Raw genomic sequence first — 22,577 nt, 5'->3', positions numbered from 1 at the left:
TCATTCCTCGGTGCCTGGTCCCTTCCCTCGTCTTCAGCATAAATCACTTCAATCTTTGCTTCCCTTGTCACAACACCTGCTCTCTGACTCTGACCCCCCTCCTCCCTCTTATAAAGACCTTTGTAATTTCACTGGGTCTACCTGGATAATCCAAGATTATCTGCCTATCTCAACATCCTTAATTTATCACATCTGCAAAGTTTCTTTTGCCATATATGATAACAGGTCCTGGGGGTGAGGATGTGGGCATCTTTGGGAGGTCATTACTTAGCTTACAACATAGGGAATTTATTTAAAGCATACTGATATGCTTTTAAACCCCAATGATGGGACTATGGTTATGTCTCAGGAGGAGTCTAGAATTTCTGTTTCCCGTATCTTCTCCTGTCTCTGTGTCTAGATTCCGTTCGCATGGCAGACTGATTTTCTCTGCAACTCAGCCATCTGCAGGAACTCGATTGTCAAGAATTCCTGAGCCTGTAAGTTATGGTTTCACTATCCAGAGACTGCCACCCCCATTTTTGTTCCAAATTCCTAAGGAAAAAGCTCTGACTGGCACTCTTGGGTCCATGTTACCCTTTGCCAAAGATCTAGCCAAAACTCTGGCGGTAGGCAAAGGGTACAGCTCTTCTACAATGTACAAAATGGTTGCCAGCAAGGAAGCATCTCAAGGGATGCTCACCTGGGTATACGCTAGAACACAGTCTTCCGTAAAGGATGACTGGTTGTTCACCAGAGAATTAAGTAAGAGGGTGACATTTCAAATAGAATGTGCTGGCACTCAGTCATGTGTTTTTCCAAAAGTGAGTCTCCATGAACTATTTGTTGAAGTTAGGTTGAGTTGTAAAACTTCTTCAGTGTCTTCATCCGTGGGGTTTTATTACCTCTTGCCTGGAATCCTGTAGTCAGTCCCACGGCACTGTTCCCTCCCCGGCCATGTCACATTTTTGCCCAGAATTCTTTAGTCACTTTCAGAATAAAGTCCAAACTCCAATCTGGATTCATGTGTAAAATGATGAGCACTTCCCCTGCCCCCGCATCTGGGACAGGAGAATAATAATGCCAATTTCATAGATGTGTTGAGAAGATGAAGTGGAAATAAGGGATTGTGATACTTTCCCACGACTCTCCAGTGTGAGTCCTCTGACCTGATCAGTTTGGCTTCTAACTGTTTTTCAAGCAGGTCTTAATTATTCTCATGGCTACAGCTTTGTTTTCCTACAGCCTTGGAAATAAACGCCCGCTTTTCACCTCCTGTCTTCCCCAGACCCGTCTATTCCGTGAGGCCCTGCTAGGGCTACAGATGTTCATGCTTTCCTCTTACCCGAAAAGCATCTCTTGTTTGTTCTATGCAGTCTCAGAGCAGGTTACGTAGTCCAGTTTCCTCCCCAAATGTGGGAAACCATCCACACACTGCCTTCCTGGCGGCCATTTTGCTTCCACGTGAACAGTTTCAGTGTTGATGAGCTAAATTTGGGCCGCTCATCCCGATTTCTTCAACAGCTCTAATTAAATAACTACACCATGTAATTATCGTTTTAGTCATGACAGTCTTGCCTTTTTAATAAAATTTTCAGTTCTTCCAGGGGAACAAAGTAGCTGCTCAAAAGACATTGGTTGTATTTCTGCCTAAAATGACAATTTCACGACATTAGTGGTTAAACTATTGCTACCACTTTTCTTTTCTTTCAAATTTACCATTCCTTGGAGGAGACATGTTGCCTTTCCAGGGCTTGTGATTATTGTGATGATGTCTGAGCAGAAAGAAGGCAAAGGTGTCTGTTGATCCTTGAACCAACTTTTCTTGGGCCACTTTAGATTATTCTTCAACAGTATTTGTTTTGTTTTTTTTTTTTAAAGATTTTATTTATTCATTTGAGACACAGAGATACAGAGAGAGAGCATGAGCAGGGAGAGAGGCAGAGGCAGAAGGAGAAGCAGGCTCCCCGCTGAGCCAGGAGCCCGATGTGGGGCTCGATCCCAGGACCCTGGGATCATGACCTGAGCCGAAGACAGATGCTTAACCGTCTGAGCCACCCAGGCGCCCCTCTTCAACAGTATTTGAATTTTTGGAAAAAAACAAAACAAACTTCCGCAACACAACTTCTACTCCTTCCTCTGTATTCTTTCACCCTTTACTATTCACATACAAATATATCCACATCTATATCCCTGGTTTAATTTTGACAAAAATTGGGATTAGACCCTATATGTTGCTCTGCATTTCCTTTTTAAAAAAAGACTTGACAAGCAGAGAAAGACAATTATCATATGGTTTCCCTTATATGTGGAACATAAGCAATAGCACAGAGGACCATAGGGGTGGGGAGGGAAAACTGAAGGGGGAGAAATCAGAGAGGGAGATGAACCACGAGAGATTATGGACTCCAGTGAAACCAACTGAGGGTTTCAGAGGGGAGGGGGGTGGGGGGGGATGGGGTAGCCAGGTGATGGGTATTGAGGACGGCACGTGTTGTGATGAGCACTGGGTGTCATACGCAACTAATTAATTGTTGAACACTGCATCAAAAACTAATGCTATACTATACAGTGGCTAACTGAACATAATAGAAAAATAAAAAAAATAAAAAAGACTTGACAATATACCAGTGGCACCTTCTCATGTCGATATACAAAGATTTAATTATTGTTAATGGCTCCATGGTATGGCACAATTGGTCTTTTTCTCCTACTGATCAGTACATAGATTGTTTCCACTGATTCCTGAATTCCAATTTCTCTACTTTGAAAGATATTAAAAGGTAAATGACCACCACACTCTTACACATAAATTCACCTAGTATTAAGGGTTGAATTTTGTCTCCCCCACTGTTTCTACGTTGAAATCCTAGCCCTTTGAACCTCAGAACGTGAACTTTTGGCTAATAGGGTCATTCCAGATATAACTAGTTCAGATGAGATTGCACTGGAATAGAGTGAGTGCCGTAAAAGAGTAAATTTGGACACAGCACACAGGGAGAGTGTCATGTGAAGAGAGCAGAGATTGGGGTGATGCTTCTATAAGCCAAGGAATGCCGAAGATGGCCAGAAAATCACCAGAAGCTAGGAGAGAGGCACTGAATAGATTCTCACAGCCCTCAGAAGGGACCAACTCTGCCAACGCTTTGGTCTTGGACTTCTGGCTTCCAGAACTGTAAGACAAAAAAATTCTGTTATGTAAGCCACCTAATTTGTGGTATTTTTTTTAAGGTATCCCTAGCAAACTAAACTAGTCTTAAATAAAATTGGTGTTTAGTGCATGAGATGAAGAATACTGGGGCAACGGCTCATGATTTTGAGTAAAGGCCTTTCTAGTGTGACTGTATTGTGTCATAAGATAATGACTATGATATAGCACAAGGCTTCTGAGAGATACTGAAACTGTAAGAAAGTAGTGTGGTGATGGTTGGGCAGAGGCCAAGGTAACAACCAGAGATCAGGGGAAGGAAAAAAGGAGTAATTCCTGAGAACTTTCCACTGTTAAGGATGTGTAATCTAGGCCTTTATACAACAAGCCATGTTCTGGCTCTTAATCAAATAGGGTAATGTCAACAAGTAAGTAATGACAAATTACTTTTAAATCTAAATTAACTTTTAAATTTAGCCCTAGAGAATTAATCTTTTTCAACCTTCATCAGTATCTCCTTCAAGGAAGCTCTATGCTGCTCCAAACCTGAGATTTTGGTAGCAAAGGATGGTGGACCTGATTTTCCAAGAAATCTGAGGGCGCGTGGTTGAAGATTGTGTGTTACATAAATGTGCATATTTATAAACATAGATAAATTCCTATGCCAGCCATTCCATTTTCAAAAAATTGACTAGACAGAGCCAATGGGAAAGGTACAGAGGAAGAGACTAGTTGGAGCAAAGCCTCATTCACAAAACCGGGGTCGATGCTGGAGATGCTGGAGATTCCATGGAGCTGCCTGGAAGTTCCAACCAGGATGAAGCACTGTAACATTTGAAGGCTGGTCAAAGTAGTGTTCTCTTTACCTGAAGTTCCTCCTTGTGTCTTATTAAACCCTCCCTGTTCTTTAGGCACATCCCAGGGTAGCCTTTTCCACAGGCTACCAGTTTGCAGCTTCTGCTCTGCAAGTTAACTGATGGGGCTGTAGGCAATTATCTCTGCGTACCCCAACCCTTCTTGGCATGAAGATAGTGGAGATCAAGTGATAGCAAATAAATGCACAAGGAAACCCAAGTCATGTTTTAAACTACTGAGTTTTTTTCTTTTTATTGCAAAACATTTGTTACAGAAATTTCAGAAAGTTTTTCCCATGGTATCTGCCAACTTCTGCTTCGAATTATGTATCTAAACAAACAAGCTCAAAGTGCATTGTGAATCCAATAATAGACCTTTAAAAAAGAACAATTCCTCTAAGGATTTATATATATTTATAATGTCGATAGATATGCCAACCGCGGTCTATCCATACACAAAGAAGGAAAAGATGTATATATATATTTAACAAACCCAATTTCAAAATTGTTGTATTCATAGGAATTCATTTAAAAATGATATTTGAATAATTTCCCCCATTATAAACTATGGTTAGAATGCTTACAAATGAGAGTCTAAGTCCTAGATTATGAAATGACTATGAGTACAATATACTGTGTGTACTGTTTTGCACAGCAGGAACAGCAATATAAACTCAAGTTAGACGCTGTAGTGACAAGAAGCAGACAAGCCTTGATACAATGCTATGGTACTCTTCTTCCATATGTCCCTCACGAAGATCCTGCCTTTGGGTCCAGAAAGATGCAGCTAGCAAATACACATGCATCTCTCAGGAGAACAGGAATAACCCTGAATAGGGTGAGTTCCTCTCTGCCCCCCACCTCCGTTCTTGGTGTATTTCTTATATACACTAAGTCAGGATCAAGAACATGATCCTGGTTGGCCCTAAATCAGAAGTCCCAAACTATTGCTATTGGGACTGAATGCTGTTGGCAGACATGTTTGTTTGGCTAGCAGAGTGTTTACAAATCAGAATGTGAATGTTTTTGTCGTGGGACACGTGTTCTCTCATGCCGTACAAACCCTACTTCTTCCTGTTGCCTTTCCCGAGTCCAACGGGCACATTTGTGTCCTGCATCCAGCCCCTGCATGTACTTGAGCTTGCAGCCCCACCAACTAGATGCAGATGGATGGTTCTTATGATACGTGGGGAGCTGGGGTGAAGACATGAGGGACTCTTCTGGGGTTCAGACAGGCAAAGAATTGGACGGGGCTGACACAAACACCGGCTGAGTTTGGGGTAAGGGGTAGAGTGCGGGGAGGGAGGAGCCTAGGTTAGTGGGAAGATGAGGGCTGGACAAAGTCTGAAAGCTTGACTTTTTCCAAGGGGCCACTGTTTCAGATTACTGCGCCAGGCTCCACAGGGTACTGAGGTCATAGGACCAAGGGTCTGTGGGTCTGGCAAAAAGCATGTTGTGCTGGGTTAAGAGAAAGGAAGAAAGTTAAGGGGGTGAAGAAGGCTGCACATCCAGGTGCAAAGCTGAACTTCCCTCTGTGACCCAATGCTCTGGGCAGCCTGCCTGTTCTTGAGGAACGCCTGGGTCAAGGTTGGTCCCGACGCTCTGCAGATAGCCCACGGACTTGTGGCCCTACGTGCCCTTTTCACCTTCCAGCACATAAACGCTGTGCAAACAGGCAAGGGGCTGGAGGCCTAAGGGGGCTGGCAGACGAGGGAACTTAGGGAAGGGAAAATTCACCTCACTCTTACTGCCAGGTGGATTACGTGGCCACCAAAATCCTTTTTTAGACAGACATATAGAAATCGCCGTGTCTTGATGTCATTAGCAGTGACCAGTACAAGGAACTCATCAGAGAAAAGGTAACAAAATGACCTTCTTTCGAGTGAATTAGAAAAGGAAAAAAAATCTTGTTTCCCTTAAATCAGAACCAAGCCCTGCTTTGGTTGACTCTGATCTGGGGAAAGAGAATGTTTGACACAGAAGAGAAAGCTTAGGCCAGCACAGGCCAAGAGAAGTTCTCTCTCCAGGCTGGAAGAGGAGTCATTTATAAGACTATGCAAAGTGGCTCCTCTCTTTTCCAAATGTTGAATGAATGGCTTCTGATAATGACATGGTGATTTCTTTAAAGGGCAGGCTCTTCAGAGTCACCCAGTTCTTGATCAGACCCCCAGTCACCCACCCCTTACTCTCCCCCGGACCAGGCTCACACACAAGGTAGAAAAGCCACCAGGTAGGAGCGAGGTCACATGCATCATTGGGCCACTCATTCATAATGATCTGTGGCTTTCTGCACTGTCCAAATGGACTTCTCACTCTCCTCTCTGGTTTTGCAATTTGCACCCAGTGGCCCTAAAGAATCAGAAACGTGTCTTTCCTGTATCACAGATGCACCAACACCTGCATGGGTGTTGGCCAGTCATCTCTGGGTCCCCTGGCTCTACACCCTGTGGTTAATACTTTATTTCATATTATTTGTTCGGAGCTTAAAAAAAGATTAAAAAAAAACCCTTGGTTATTTTTTAGTTTTTAATTTTTAAAAATCGAACATAATCCCCAAACAGTGTAAGAAGCCCAACGACGTGAGCGAATTCCTAGCTGGGTTAAGTGTTACAGCAGGCAATAGTCAAATGTTAAGTGCCTTTAAAAAGTCAAAAGAAACGCATAAAGCAGTGCATGCATTTTGTTGCCACAAAATAAAGACTGGATTTGGAGAGGGATTACTTCGTTTAAGTTACATTGCTATTGTTAAAGAATAGTGAGTCATAATGCAATATCTAGAACATATATAACCACCTACACAGTAGCATCACTTTATCTAGAAACAAACATATCAGTGTTACTAAATGAACATATTTATAAAATACTGTACACTGCTTCTGCAGGGGGTTAGCAGATGTAAACAAACAGCTAATTCAACTGGAGTTTAAATTATTATTTTAAGTTCATTTGTCAGAGAGTCTTTCGCATCACATGCCAGTTCGTCTTTCGCAAAACACAACTCGCCTACCACGGCTCACGGGGCTGGTTAGAGGATGTACATCGGCTTATGCAAGTATTTCCTCATGGGCTAGAGGACTGTGAAAACCATAAAGCAGATCGGGAACAAAAGTGCTCATTTTGCGAGGATGCTGAATAACATGGAGTTGGGAACATACTTAATCCTTGCAACATGTGCTTCTTTATTGAATGTTACAGATTGGTCAATGATTATAAAGCTGTCCTGTAACGTTCATTAATACAACCACATGCTACAACTATGCTGGGTGAAACATGGGTTACATATATGTGTACATGTGTTTTATAATACAGCATTGCTCGACACATCGAATGGTACAGTCTATAGATAGAGCATGATGGATGACTGGATAATATTGATTACCAAGATAAAAGTTAAACAGCCCAAACATTCGGGAAGATTAGACTGTATAGCCGCCTCAGAAAGTCAAATTAATGTACTATCCAGTTATCTACCATAATATTATCTATAGAAACCATCTTTTAGAATACATTTGAAACATTCAGAAGAAACACACTGTGTGTTTTTACAAGTATATTTTCCCCATTGGATTATTCATATATATGTGTGTGTGTGTGTGTGTATTTTTTTTTTTTTTTTAAGGGGGACTTTCAAAGTGCTAAATATATATCCTGGACCTGGAAGCTTAGACTTAAAAGGAAAGCCAGTTCTGGTAAAGTGCTGTATTCTGCCTGCTAATATGCCTTCTGGCTTGGAGAAATATACAAACTAGCCATGACAATTGTGTCCAAGATTTCCAGCTCCTCATTCAAAGCCATCCAGGAGGAAGTTTCTAACTATAAGTATGTGGGTCAATCAGGGAATTTCCATGGCCATTTTCATAAAACACCCTTGATTTTTTTTTTTCAAAAGGAACAAGCGACTTAGAACAAATCATTACATATAGTAGCATGTAAAAATTGGCACCTCAGAAGCAGATGATGGAACCAAAGCTATTACTTCTATGAGCTCTCTATGACTTTATTTATGTTCCTCAATAATGTGCTGCTCATGAGCTGCTTAATTCACAGAGACAGGTAATTAACGTCTCCTTGATCAGGGACGGGATGGAATAAATGAGCTGAACATAAACTTGACTGCACAAGGCCACTGAATCAAGGCCATAGTGGGGTGCAGAGAACCCAGAAATGGGAAGAAATGGGTTGAAAGAGAATACACACGTCTGTGCACAGGAAAGAAATGGCTCACGAGAATTGCACGATTTACATTTAACGTCCTTTAGACTTGGCTTATATATCTTGCACACGTCATGAAAGATGTAAGATCTTTGTTTTCCTGTACAACCAAAGAACCAGGCAGTCACAAGGTCAGGACTGGTAAGGACTGCGTTTCCCTGGTCCTCTTCTGTTCTCTCCAGAAATCACGATGAATGGAAACACTTGTGCACATAATTTCTTTCCCTCACTTTCCGTCCGGTCCAGAATGGGGCCCTAGAGGTGCTGTGATGTCCTGCTCTGTGGCCAAAGAATAATGGTTTCACCTCCTCCTTGGATTCCTCTACAGACTCACTCAGAGAGCCTTCTGGCTTTTTAAATCATCAAACATTAGGATACAAGGACATCAAACTAGCAAAATATAATCTAAGGGACGAAAAGAACAAAATCCTGGTTCCAACTCTGGTGCTGAGACTTGGCCTTCCTGAGAATCACAGATAAATGGTCTCAAATGTAAAGTGCCTATTACAATGGTATTGATTATGAACAAACATGGTTCCTCTTCCTCATTATCAAGCAACATGGAACCAGGGGTACATGAACCCTTTCAAGTTACACTGCAACTCTGCATGTATGTATATTTTTTTCTGGGGAGAGGGCCCAGAGCTTTCATAAGATTCTCACTGAGATGCATGACTCAAGGAAGTTTAAGGGCAACTGATTTATTCTCAGACCAAAGGCATGTTTGCTGGAACGGAAACAGTCAATGTGGGGCTCAATAAAAAATGTAAGCATTTCTAGAGCAATTACACATGAGGGAGTCTGGTTGCTTATGTCCGATTCACCCAAATACCAAAGAGTGAAAAGGAATTCTTTAATTCTTTATATGTGGCCTCATAACTATATCTATATCCAAAAGGCTTGTTCAGAGGGGCAGAGGGGTTAAAAACAAAAACAAAAACAAAAACAAACTTAAAGGCTAGAGCTTTTGTCCACGTACTTACTTGATTTCACATTATGAGAAAATCTGGAGCTCACAACGACAACTCAACAGGAGAACCACATAGTATTTTGGGGGCCAAGAACATTAGGTCATTTTCCTTAAAGATTTTATTCTTTTGAAAATCAGTGACACAAGTAGGAATCGGAAGATTTGAGAGTCAGTATTTCTTTATCCCCCGTCAAATCCAGATTCTGACCTAGTAGTGGACGTCTGGATTAAAGAGTCCGTAATACTATCCGGTTTAGATGCGCATGTCTAATTCAGATTGTACTTAGCGTAATCACTTTGTGCGGGAGAAACCAGACTAAATAGGATGTCATTGCAGCAAGTGTTTCCGGACAGAAAACAAGCAGAGGGCAGGAAGCCAGTCATTTTGGCAACTTTAGTTTGGTGCAAGGAAGAATTAAGGTCACAGGGATTTAAAAAAAACATAATTTCAACATCTGTCAAAAATCCAACGTGACAGAATGAACTCTTTCAATGGAACTCCTTGAATATTAAAATATCCTGATTATACCTCACGGTGATAGAAAAGAAATCTTAAGAAAGCTCTATATGCCTGTTTAGATACTATATATAAACATGTCTCTGTGTGAATGCACATATATGTATATAAGCAGCATATACTATAGAAGTCTTTATGTAGTTTATTTGCTTTCTACTTGAGTCTACTGTATCATTTTTATAGCTCTGTCTATAAGAAAAATATTCATGGTATGCCTGCAACTGATGGCTTTGGGTTGATACCAAATTCCCAGTCAATTCTCAGGTTATTTATGATTTGAAACTTCCTTAAAAAGTACTTTGGAACATTTCCATAAAAAAGATACCAGCCCTTGAAAAACTCCAATGAAATTTATGCTGAGCTCAGATTAAACAGCAAAACTCTAGGTATGAAAATATCCATGTGTGAGCAGATCTTCATATACAAAATGGTCATGTGATGAGCGGTGTGAAGAATTTCCAGGTACATCTTGGAGATGTCCAGAAGACATGGTGGAGCCATGCAAATGATGACAATCACACAGCAGCATGACACAAGACACGGATGGTGAGAATGTAACAGTATACCACATGGCAATTTAAGGTGCCTTCTGCCCACTGCATATATTTCTTTCTTTTAGTTCACTATCACATATTCAGTGAGTGACGTGACTGATGACAGGTGAGGTACAAAATAAATTAAAAAATATAAAATTATTTAATTACATTCATCCTGAGCTTGCTCAACTATACTCGAATGCCCACTGTATATAATAAACCACTTGACATTTGTTTTTAGCCTCAATTCTTCTTTCATTTTGATTGCAATACAAAAAGGCATTTCTTTTCCCTTTATTTTCTTCAAGAAAGATAAACAGTTGTGGCACCAGAAGTGAATATATAAGAGACAGGTGAACTATGACTGTTACCTTGTTTTTTCTTTATAATGATCAATTACAGAAGTGTTGGCATGAGAAGGATGTGGGACGTTAGGTAGAACTGCTTGCTGCCGGCTTATACTGAATAAAAAGGATGCTCTTCATCAGTCACCAGTGATGGAGCCAATGTGAAAAGAAAACAGAATTGAAGTTTAGAATATCTCATTTGTATGCTGGCTACTTTATTTTATCTTATTTCGCAAATTAGCCCTGTATCCTAAAACTCCTGATAATGGTCAGAAATGGAAAGATGCCTCCTGGCATGGAGAGTGCTTGAAGCCCCTTCCTTCCCAGAGCTCATGGCTTTCTGAAGTCACCAGACATACACATTCAACGCAACCCTTCTTCTCCCTCTCTTGCCTCCCTACCCATCAAGTATGAACACGACTTAAAGCCCCTGTGTTTGGCGCTGGGCTATAGACAGAGTGCTTTCTCGATCTGTGGCCCAGAAGTCACCTTTGAGTTAACACCTCCCAAGGCATCGCTTGTTTTGCTCAGCTAAGAATAAAGCAGGTATGTTTCTAGGAAGGGGAACAGGTGGGATTCGGGGAGAATTTTAGGGCTGGATTCTTGAGCCTCCTGCCATGCTTATTAAGAAGGTTTAGTTGTGCTTGCTTTCAAAGCTGTGGAAGGCGGATGTTCTGGACAGTCTCCTCATGGACAGGCTGTCCGCTCGTCCCTCTGGCTTGGAGGACTTACTCCTCTGGAAGGGATTTCGCAGGCTTGCTGTGTTCCGCTGCCTGTCGAGTCTGTCACTGATGGAGAAGCTCTTCCTGGTGTGTGCATATGGCACGCTTGGCTCCTCCGCCGAGTAGCTGTTGGCACGCTCTATCTTGGGAACCGTGATGTTGTTGGACAGGGTTCTGTCCGAGTTATCACCCTCCCGGGCGGGTACTGTCATGGTGGCTCTCCGGCCTTTGGCCTCGTTCTCCTCACTGTCAGAGCTGGGGTGACTCAGTTCTGCTTCTCGCTCGGGATGGCAACAAGATGAATCCTCCACTTTGCCTCCAAGACCGCCAGGGAAGGTGGCCCTGTCAGCAATCGCCTGAGGGGCATTGACACACCTTGTGTCAATACAGTCTGTAATACTTGTGTATTCTGCTGTTTTCACGGGCACCCCAAAATTGGCGTAGTAGCTCCTCGAAGGAGAAAACATAAAGCTATGAGATTTCACGATGGGGGCCTCTTCTAGAAGAAAGGGTGTGGTGGCTAGGTAGCGGCTGCTTTTGGAACGCTCGAGGCTCTGGTACATTGGAGGCTCAGTGTCCCAGGGGTTTTGGCATTCTGGGAGGTGGGTGTAGTCTGAAGAAAAAGATCTAGTGTCCATGGAGGTGATGTCCTCAAAGTCAATGCTCCGGCTTGGAGGTTGGTCTGTGGGTGCAAGAGTTGCATAGGCACTACTCGAAGGAGCTGTGGAAGGTGCTGGAGCCGAAAAGCTGGGCTCACCCAGCCCAAGGATGTTCACGGAATTGTCCAGAGGGTCTATATCACAGTGCAGTTCATCCATGGCAGAGACATAGATGTCTATACACGAAGACGGTCTTCTGGAGTCAGGAACGATGGCCAAGGTGTTTGCAGGAGCTGCAGGAGCTTTGGACTCTTTTGCTACAGAGTGGGAGCTAGTAGCCCGGTGTAGGCTCAGGGACCTTTCTTTAAAAAGACTCTCCAACTTTTCTATACCACCTTTGTCTCTCATATTGACTGAATAGAAAGAATGGCTTCTCATACGGGGCATTAGGGTTGGAGAAGTTGGGGACATGGTCTCCTCACCTGCAGGGTCTATACTCTCTTGGAGCTTGAAGGTGTTCCCCTCCTGGCTGTTGAAGCTGCTCTGGCGCACGATGTAGGCGGCGTCTGTGCAGTCAGACGAGGTCCGGGAGCGGATTTTGTTGGACTCAGCCCGCTCCAGACCTGTCAGGCGCTCTAGGGCTGTGGCCATGCGCCCAATGAGGTCCTCGAGCTGTGCCAGCCGAATGTCCACGGTCTGGAGCGAGGCCTTCATGCAGTGCTCTCTCTCGTTGACTTCCTCCAGCCGCATGGACATGTTCTCCACCCTGGGCGAGAAACAGAATGAGGGTCACACAAGGCCGGGTTCCTCTCTGGAGAATCTAAATCGTTTTGAGCTGGAAGAGGCCTGAGAGATGATCTAATCCAGTGGTATTTATCTACCAAACCCCTTTCCACTCAGTAAAATTTAATGCACAATCCCAATAAACACCAAAGTTGACTAGTTCTTATTGAAGTGGAGTGGGGCCAAAGCACCTCATGACTTAGCTGGGACTTGGGGTGGGGTTTAATGAACTAACCAAGTATTAGGGCGTCGGCTTAATCAGTCACCACCAAAATGAGAATGTTGTCTTTTGATGGCTTTACTCAGAAGTGCACAACAGAATTTTAGAAGGCAGCTTTTCTCGTGGCAGTGTCCACGAGACTGAGGAAGACTTGGAGTATGGACTGGGGTTATTTTTACTTTGCATTTATTTTATTTTTTTACAGATTTTATTTATTTATTTATTTATTTGACAGCGAGAGAGAGAGAGAGAGAGAGAGAGAGAGTGTGTGTGTGTGTGTGCAAGGAGGGGGAGCAGCAGAGGGAGAGGGAGAAGCAGGCTCCCTGCTGAGCAGGGAACTGGACTTGGGGCTTGATCTCAGGACCCTGGGATCAGGACCTGAGCTGAAGGCAGACGCTTAACTGACTGAGCCACCCACGTGACCCTATTTTGCATTTATATAATAATCTTTCTTTTTGTTGTTGCCGTTCACAATAATCTTTTTAAAATTTAGCGCCTCCAAAGGAATTAATACAGTCCTGTCACTGAGGCACCTGGAGGTGATCTAATTTAACCCAAGCCTTTCATTAATAAAGGAAAAGCAAACATCAAGGAATTTAACCAAGATTACATAAAGTAATTTGTGGTAAACCCTGGAGTGTGTATCAACAAGTAAATTTTGCTATTCCTCTCTCTCTCTCTGTTTCTCTCTGGGTAGCTGGTCACAGATGCCTTCTTTTACAGTTATTTCTAGATGTCTTTACCCTCCCCACTGGAAATTCTCAAGGGCATGATCTATCTCATATTCCTTTTTCCATTGCCATGCTGCCAGGTGTCACTAACAGTTCACCTAGACAATCGCGGTTATGAACTTGATTCCAATGGTCTAGTAGGCTGCCTGGATATTTATTTACAAAGACAGAGTCCACATATTTAAAATAAAATTGTGGGGCGCCTGGGTGGCTTAGTCAGTTAAGTGGCTGCCTTCAGCTCAGGTCATGATCCCAGGGTCCTGGGATCGAGCCCCGCATCAGGCTCCCTGCTCGGCGGGAAGCCTGCTTCTCCCTCTCCTGCTCCCCCTGCTTGTGTTCCCTCTCTCGCTGTGTGTCTCTCTCTGTCAACTGAATAAATAAAATCTTTATAAATAAATAAAATAAAATAAAATAAAATAAAATAAAATAAAATAAAATAAAATAAAATAAAATAAAATAAAATAAAATAAAATTGTGTCACAGCTTTCACTTGACTGGGAAAGGAGAAACCAGAGCCAAGCTTTGCTTTGACCTCCAACTTTCACTGTGAAATGCCCCAAGTCAAATCTTTGGGAGGCTCTACAGGAGATCCATTCACAACTTTTCTATAGAGGCTGAAGATAAAGATACTTTTCCAATACTCCCAGTGTGCACAGTAAGGCCCCTGATGGCTGACCCTTCAAAGAAACACGCCGGCGGGTAGAGAATGTGCTTTACGAACAACGGAACAATGGTGGGAATTGGAGCTGGGTCCCCCCAGCTCTTGTGAAGGGGGCAAGGGGTGGGTGGCGGCGGCAATATGTTAATAGTAGCAACACCTCCATCAGAGAAGAATACACGTTTCAGGGTGCCCCAAGGAGGAATAAGAGGGATGTGGTTCCCCTGTCTGAGGACCTGAAGGTCTTTTTTTTTTTTTTATATATATTTATTTGACAGAGAGAGAGAGAGAGAGAGAGAGAGACAAGCAGGGGGAGCGGCAGAGGGAGAAGCAGGCTCCCCACTGGGCAAGGAGCCCGATGCAGGACTCCATCCCAGGACTCTGGTATCCTGACCCGAGCTGAAGGCAGATGCCTCACCGACTGAGCCACCCAGGTGCCCCGGACCTGTAGGCTTTAAAAAACAAAAACAAAAACAAAAACAAACAAACAAAATGCTCTTCTGGCCAGAGTGGGTGTGTGTGATTCTCTGGCCTCGGGCCACATTTCTGCCTCTATCAGCAATATACAAGGTTGGTATGGAAAGAGCTAAAGAGGCTCTTTTAGCATAACTGCCTGTGACCATGGGTCTGAACGTTATAAAGTATCTCCCTGCTCTGTGGGGAGCTCCCTCCCTGCGTCCCACCTGCCTTCAGCCCAAGGATCCAACACTGCAAAGCAGCAGGTGGGAGGCAGAGCTAAGGCACCATGAGGCAATGGAAGAGAGTTAGGAGCTGGTCGTGGGTAGTAAATAGGACAGGAACTAAGGAGCCCAGCAGGATGGGAAGAACAGAGAGGTGGTACAAGGGGAAAGAGTGTTTTCAAGGCAAGCAAAGAGGGGCCCAAGGGGAACCTCAGAGCAAAGGAAAGGAGCATGGCCCCGGGGAATGGAATAGTGGGAGGTGGTGGGGAAGACAGCTAGAACAGGACCAAGGAGCTATTCTTCACTGAATCTCTCCTCAGTGGGTTCTCTGGTGTGGGCTCTGAGGTGTTTTGAGCTGTAAGACTTGGGCGGGGAGAGGGGGGGCCGGGGGGGGGGGGGGGACGGGCTGTTTCATCCATCTTCTCCTGGATTTCTGGATGTGTTTAACCACCAAACTGTATGATCATTTAGGTCATGAATATAACTGTACAGGTTTAATACAGGAGTTATAAAGGAAGAAAAGATCCTAGAATCAAATTTACATAGGTTTGTTCTATAAACAGAGTGCCTCCCTTAATCTTAAAACATTTCTTTGAGAAGGGATTGTACATGGGTGTGCATCACCGATACAAATTGGTGTGAGGGGCAAGACGAGAGTTTTGAGTCATGACTGCAGTCACTAGTTGCTGACTCCGGTCAAACCACTCAGGAGATAAAACAGAGGTAAGAATGGAAAGAATTTATGAATCAATAGGAAGTCTCAAGGAGAGAGATACAGGAAGTCACTAAGTAAGGAAAAAAAGAGGGACCACGGAAAGGAAGATGCCATGTGGGAAGAACACTCTATTTTTCTTTCCCTTTTTCATGTCTCTGGTCTTCACAGGGCTTATTCAGCATCACTCAGGAAGCAAGCCCAAGGGGGACTCAACGGGGTCCTGGAAGGACGTGAGATGTCCCCTGTCCCCGGATGCCCAAGAAAGGCAGAGCCGGGACCCCACCAGAGGGCACACAAATGGGTTGGTGAGAAGCCCAGGGAAGAAGACAGCCAGCCTGTAATGGCCAATATGAGGAAGCAAAGGGCATTCACAAGAAGATTCCAATGACACAGAAAATTTCAGCTTCAAAATGCTATTTCTTGAGAACTGTTACTTTCTACAAGTTCATTTTCTTTCCTGATAACCTCAAAATGTGGTTAAAGGAAATGCAGTGGAAGAGAAACGAGGATCGGCAGGCCATGCCTGTTTTATTTATTTTTTAAAAGATTTAGTTAGTTAGTTAGTTAGTTATTTGATAAAGAGAGAGAAGGAGAGAGAGGGCGCACAAGCAGGGGGAGCAGCAGAGGGAGAGGGAGAAGCAGGCTCCCTACTGAGCAGGGAGCCCGATGTGGGACTCGATCCGAGGACTTTGGGACCGTGACCTGAGCCGAAGGCAGACGCTTAACCGACCGAGCCACCCAGGCGCCCCCACCACGCCTGTTTTAAATCTCAAATAAAATAAGATGACAACTGAGAGGGAGGCAAATCCTAAGAGACTCTTTAGGGAACCAACTGAGGGTCGCTGGAAGGGAGGTGGGCGGGGGGGATGGGGCAACTGGGGGATGGGCATTAAGGGGGGCGCGTGATGGAATGAGCGCTGGGTGTTGTATGCAACTGACGAATCACTAAGTTCTACCTCTGCAACTGATAATATACTATATGTTAATTGAATTGAATTTAAATTAAAAAATATTCCCTGGGGCGCTAGCAGTAGGATGGCTACAGGAGGAAGGGCAAACACAACCCCACGTCACACGAACCAGTCACAGGGCACATTGTGGGGAAAATAAAAAAGAAGGCCAGGGCATGCTTACACAGGTTTTCAAATGAAAGGCAATGATGCAGAACAAATAAAGCAAACTCTTGCTTATCCACAGACTGATATCTAATTTGGGAATTATTTAAGTCCCTTGGGGTCACCTGCCCTTCCCTTTGGGCCAGTCATCCTTCTCGTCATTCTGGGAAGAAAAAGGGAGCGCAATTTAAATCCAACTCAGTCAGTGGGGATCCCAAATATCAGCACTGGAAAAAGATACGGTCGGGAGGTGGGTGAAGTTCTTTTTTGGCTTATACTGGTTTTTGATTACTTATGAGACTCGTATATCCTAAGTTATTCTTCTCTCCCTTTGTTATGGAAATTAGAAGTTGAATACACTGTTAATAGTCACATGACTATTCCTTTTTTTGGATCTAGGTGAAGAGCACAAAGGGCACAAAGCCCTCTGGCTCAGGAAAGATAATGTTAGATAAACGATGCTAGAAACAATATATATCCTATTCGCTTAAATTGTTCCTGGAGAGAAGAAAATTCCAACTGCAACTTCTTCTGACAGCTGGAACTTGACAGGTGGGGTGATGGGAAGGATGATCAGGAAGCTGTAAGTGAGGGGCCTGAGAACTAAATGCCTACGGGGAGGGCAGATGGAGAAGGCAGGTGAAGCAGAGAAGCCTGTGAGGACAGAAGCAGGGATTCTGTGGCAGCCGAGGGCACGCCCAGGCCAGAGGCATTCAGAATGGATTTTAACAATCACTGCAAGCCTAACCCAACGGCGCTCTGTGGGCAGATGTTGCCCACGAGCCACCAGTTTGCAAACCGTGCTTTAAATGAGTTAAAGAAACCAGAAAAGAACTTGCAGCTGTGATCACCAGAAAACGTAGGCAACCCTTAAAAACAAGTGGGGAAATAATAAAGAAATGCCAGGAGACTGGAGATAGGAAAAGGTTTTTCTTATATGAAAAGTTCCTGAATTCTAGGAATTATATGAGTTCGACGTAAATTCTAGACAGCATTATGGAATAGCTCAGTACCTTTTGAGTACTTTAAAAAGACAGGTTCAGGGGCGCCTGGGTGGCTCAGTCGTTAAGCATCTGCCTTCGGCTCAGGTCGTGATCCCAGGGTCCTGGGATCGCGCCCCGCATCGGGCTCCCTGCTCAGCAGGAAGCCTGCTTCTCCCTCTCCCGCTCCCCCTGCTTGTGTTCCCTCTCTCGCTATGTCTCTCTCTGTCAAATAAATAAATAAAATCTTTAAAAAAAAATAAAAAGATAGGTCCATTAACAGGAGACTTTATGGGCACAGTATTCATCTTATCTTGATAATCCAGACCAATACAGTAACGCAGATGCATCATATTTTGATGGAGTACATTGTGATTTTAGCAGGGAGGTTGACACACTGGGCTGAGGGGAGAAACGTGGATACCTGGCTGGTTATTAACCAAAGGAGAGGTGGTAGAACGGGGGCCAGTGCTGTCATGGAAGGTATTTTTGGAGTCATGCCAATGTCTTGGTTCTGTCTTGAGATAAAATGAAAAAGATAAATATGTATATAAAATGGGAAAAAGAAGGATTTTTCAGAATCGATTCTTATGAGGTGTTAATGATCTCCCGAATATTGTATCGTGCTCTTTTGATACCATTTGGGTACAAAACTATGACTTAGGAATGATGCATTTAAGTTGACAATTATGGAAGTATCTCTGTATTTCTAAAAAGGTTTATGCAAGTAAAACTTACATAAATAAGTTATGTTTTACAGGCAGTGGCAGGGAGAGGAGCGTGGGGCTCGCTATGTAAAGAAACCCTTTTCCCAAGTCTTTTAGCAGGGCAGAGCCAGCCCTTAAGTTTTCTGACCTCAAATCCCTGTATTGGGGCTAACGTGAAGGGAGAATTAAATAATACCCTGTATACTATGGGTATAGTTAATTATGTAAATTAAACATATGTACCTATCCCAATGTGCGATATATTGTCTATCCATTATCTATCGTTTGTTATCTCTATTATCTATATATTTACTGAATGTAAACAGGACAGGTGATTTCGCCTGCCATTCTGCTCAGAAAGAGGTCCTGGAGAATGCGTGAGCCACATAATACGGGTCCTCTATCTCCTTGGTTGATCTTTGTTCCCTCGTGCACCTTGTGGCGTTTCTGTTTTGTGGCGTGCAATTCTAGTGTTTGGAGATTTACTTTTGGGTACACTTGCAAATCAAAACAAACCACCACCGCCACCACCACCACCACCACCAAAAATCAAACCCCAAACACAGACAGAAGGAATTGAAGTAGGACGAAGCCTGGGCTTGGGTTCACGTCTCCGGCACCGGGGCGTGGTTGTGAACTTGTCCTGGTCCTCCAGGCCTCCCACCCCGTTCCTCCAGAAAGCCAGCTCATCCGGAAGACACAGGAAGGGGGTGCCTATGATCGGTGCGGAATTTCTGGGGATTGCTCACCTAGGTCATCGTCCTTGAGGGTAGAGCTCTGTAACCACCCCCAAGAGGAAGAGGGTCTTGGGAAAGGGGTCTCCTGGAAGTGTTTGCAGGTGGGGGGGGGGGAGAGGCTCAGGTGAAGGTGCTATATATAGTTCCTTCCTGTTTCCATCCAGTTCCAAGGAACCGGTGACATAGTCACAACACGTTCACAGGTGCTGGTGTCTGTACCTCTCATTCCAGTTCCCCAGAGAGGTGAAGGCTTCCTTGCATCTCAACGCTCCTTCCCCCTACCTTTCTTTGCTCCCAGGTCTGTAGCTTTCTGAGGCCAAAAAACACTGCAAAGTCTCTGGTACATATATGCTTTGGAAATATGTTTGAGCAATAGGCAATGTGTCCATGTGGCACAATTTTCTGGAAAACACATGGCTATATGTCCATTAAGAAAAAGCTTTTTCAAGGCCTCAGAATGAGAGATTTTTAGATTTATAGCTCCTCTTCCTCTGTTTGCCAGAAAATTGCTTCACATCATATCGCCCTAGAATGCTCTTTTGTGCAATGACAGATGTGCATAGCATTTGTGCGCAGCTTTAAACTTCGTTAATATTGGCCGAGTACCAATGGATACAATCACTCAATGGCATGTATGTATATACCTGCTTACCTAGACTGCATCCTTTAAAGAAACGAAGAGCCAGGGACAGAAGAATGCCCCTTGTGTAATTTCTACAGAGCCACTAGAGAGTGTACGAAGTGGGTGAGCAGATAAAATGTCATTTCTTGAAAACTTGAGGTCACTGACTCATATCTTAGAAGTCTAAATCATATCAACTGAAGTCATCAATACAATGCCTTTTCCCACTATTTATAATAGTGCCATCTTCATATCTCAAAGGCTAACAATTTAAAGTTACATCAATGCTTTGTAATAGTCTGCACGTTCTTTATCACAGTGGTTCCCAAATGCTGGGTTTTGAACATGCCAGCCCAGAATGAAGTTTTTATTAGTCTACAGCCAAATGAGAAAAATCAGAAAATGTAAATTCCTTTGCATTAAGCTAGATTTATTACATTTCCAGGATTCTCTTCTTTATATTTTGGGATTTCTTTTTTCTTATAGTCTTACTGGTCCACAAAAACTATTTGGCCAGTGAGATCTAAAAGTATGTCACCACTGGGTAGAAGAATCTGCTTCTCTTCCTTTGCTTTTATCTTGTTCTATCAACATAAAACAAAATAATTCTGAAAAAAATCCCTCACCCATTATTGTAACTAATTCACAAGTCTCTCGCTGCTGTTGATTCAGAAGGCACTGAACACCCATATAAACCACATACGAGGGCTGTTCTACTCCTCCCGAAAAGATGACCAGAGATCTACATGAAACACCAACCTGCTGGAGACCCTGGCATTGGGCTGAGTCTCTCATGGTTGGTGTCTGGGCTGGAACATTCCAATTTCTGGTCTGAGCCAGCAAGCCCTGTCCTAGACTCAACAACCTAGTGTCCAGGAGAGTGGGTGCTATCGCCTCCTGCAGAAGTCCAGGATCTGTAAGTAGGGGATTTTGGTCTGTAAAGGCTTTAGACAATGTTCCTTTCTCTCATAAGCTTGGACAATAAGAATAAACACATGGGGGGATCTCTGTTTTGGGGGACTGTGCAAACAGAAACAATCAATAAGGCATGCCACGACAAAAAACATCCTTGTGAGAGGCACGTGCCCATGGAACATACCTTTCCGAAGTCACCCGTATCCTCTCATCATTAGATGAGTTGAATCGATCGTCCTTTTCTCTGAAATATTCCTCTATGCACTGCTCTTCGAAATCGTGTACTTTCTTGAGCTCATCATCAGTTATGAACAGCTCTGTGGAAAAAAGGCGAGAGATATAAGACAGGAAGGATAAGCAATGGCACGTGATCTGTGGGCCTAATGACATTCCTCATTTAATCAAGATTAAGAAAAGGGGCCGAGATTCTTTACGAAGTCACAGGCTAAATCCAAACCCAGTTGGGCAACCTCTGTCACTGTCCTCCCGTGCATTAGACTCACTATGGAGCCCTGAAGTTGTCCTCAGTGTATCTGGTTCACTGCAGGGACTGGTTAGAATTATACATATTGTAAGGCTGAGAAAGGAGCTAAATCAAAGGAAAAGCAGGTTACTCAAAAGTTCAATTTCTGGTTTGTGGAGTGAGGCAGACACCCACAGCTGAGGCTGGAAAGCCACATCCCCACATCTCCAGCCCCCTCTAAAGTTGGTAGCAGCCACAGGACCCAGTTCGGCTCCAGAGAAAGAAGTCTGCTGCAGGGAGGGGTGGTGTGCTGGGAAGAGGTTCTGCTTTCCTGCTAAACTATTCAGAGGTAGCTGCTTCTCTCTACATTTTCTCACCTTTCCCAATCTTCCTGCCTTGAACATGAATGTGATGACTGGGAACACAGCAGCTATTTTGCTACCATGAGGTAAGACAGTGCAATAACGAAGAGCGGAGCCTAAAAACAGGACTCAGGGTCTTTGACTTCAGGGAGCCATTGCTGAGCTCTGGACCCTCTTCACTCTTTATTACTTGAGAAAAATAGAACTTTATTCATCTGTGGTGTCGTTAGTCTGGTTTTCTGTTACTATCACGGAGAGTAATTCATTAGTGATACACCATACAAAGAGCCTAGTGGAAATTTGAACCTTTTTCCCTCGAAGCTTTCTATTTGCCTAGACTTGTGTTTTTGGTGGAAACAGTGAATTCTGGAATTCCTGGCCCTCTTCAGCTGTCTAGTTTTAATGTCTAGAACGAAGTTGGGCATTGCTTTGTCAGGGAAGTTGTTAAAAACTTCAGACTTCGAGAAGCAATTGAGGAAGTGGCTTTGGTTTGAGCTTTAGAGCACTAGTGATCACCGAGAGGTACCTCCTGGGCCACAATCCCAGAGGCTTTGGTTCAGTAGATTTAGTATAGGCAGTCTCTTTGACACACTTTGAGAAACCACAGGAGCTTGCTTGTATGGGGCTGGATTCTCAGTGGTTCTTAACTGTGGGTGGGGTAGTAAGGGACATTTAGGGACCTGCAGGAGCTATTGGTATTCAGTGTGTGGAGGCCGGATGTGCTAAATCTTCTGCAATGTGTGGGACAATCCCACACATTGAAGAATTATTCCACCCCAAAGCCAATAGAACCTCCTTTTAGAAACACTGGGTAGAAGGTGGATGGTGGAGCATTTTCTGTTTTTCCTTTGACTAATAGAGAGCAGGGCTGGCTTCCTCATGAAGTCATACATGACTTCCTAAGACTTGGGGAATGTTTAAGACCCCCCGAAAATGACAGGTCCAGAAATGATCATGGAAAATCAAACTTAGTCACCTGCAACCCACCTCAACCCAGGTAATGAC

General features: G+C 43.7%; 1 protein-coding gene across 10 annotated transcripts in view; it reads right to left on the bottom strand.

Moving 5' to 3' along the window:
• Positions 1 to 4,202: 4,202 nt before the first annotated feature.
• TRPM3 (transient receptor potential cation channel subfamily M member 3) overlaps positions 4,203 to 22,577 on the bottom strand; it is an 822,204-nt gene continuing 803,829 nt past the window's right edge. For 8 of the 10 annotated variants that reach the window (XM_027615317.2, XM_027615318.2, XM_027615319.2 and 5 more), the window contains 2 exons: positions 20,932 to 21,064; positions 4,203 to 12,650 (listed from right to left, as the gene is read on the bottom strand). In XM_027615317.2, the coding sequence (XP_027471118.1) occupies positions 11,198 to 12,650; positions 20,932 to 21,064 (1,586 nt within the window). In that variant the 3' untranslated portion in view covers positions 4,203 to 11,197. The remainder of the gene's footprint in view (positions 12,651 to 20,931; positions 21,065 to 22,577) is intronic. The other 2 variants (XM_027615327.2, XM_027615328.2) reach the window with 2 other exon arrangements.

This window comes from Zalophus californianus, chromosome 13 (genome assembly GCF_009762305.2).
Source record: "Zalophus californianus isolate mZalCal1 chromosome 13, mZalCal1.pri.v2, whole genome shotgun sequence".
NCBI lineage: Eukaryota > Metazoa > Chordata > Mammalia > Carnivora > Otariidae > Zalophus > Zalophus californianus.
This window is presented reverse-complemented; position numbering and strand designations above follow the sequence as displayed.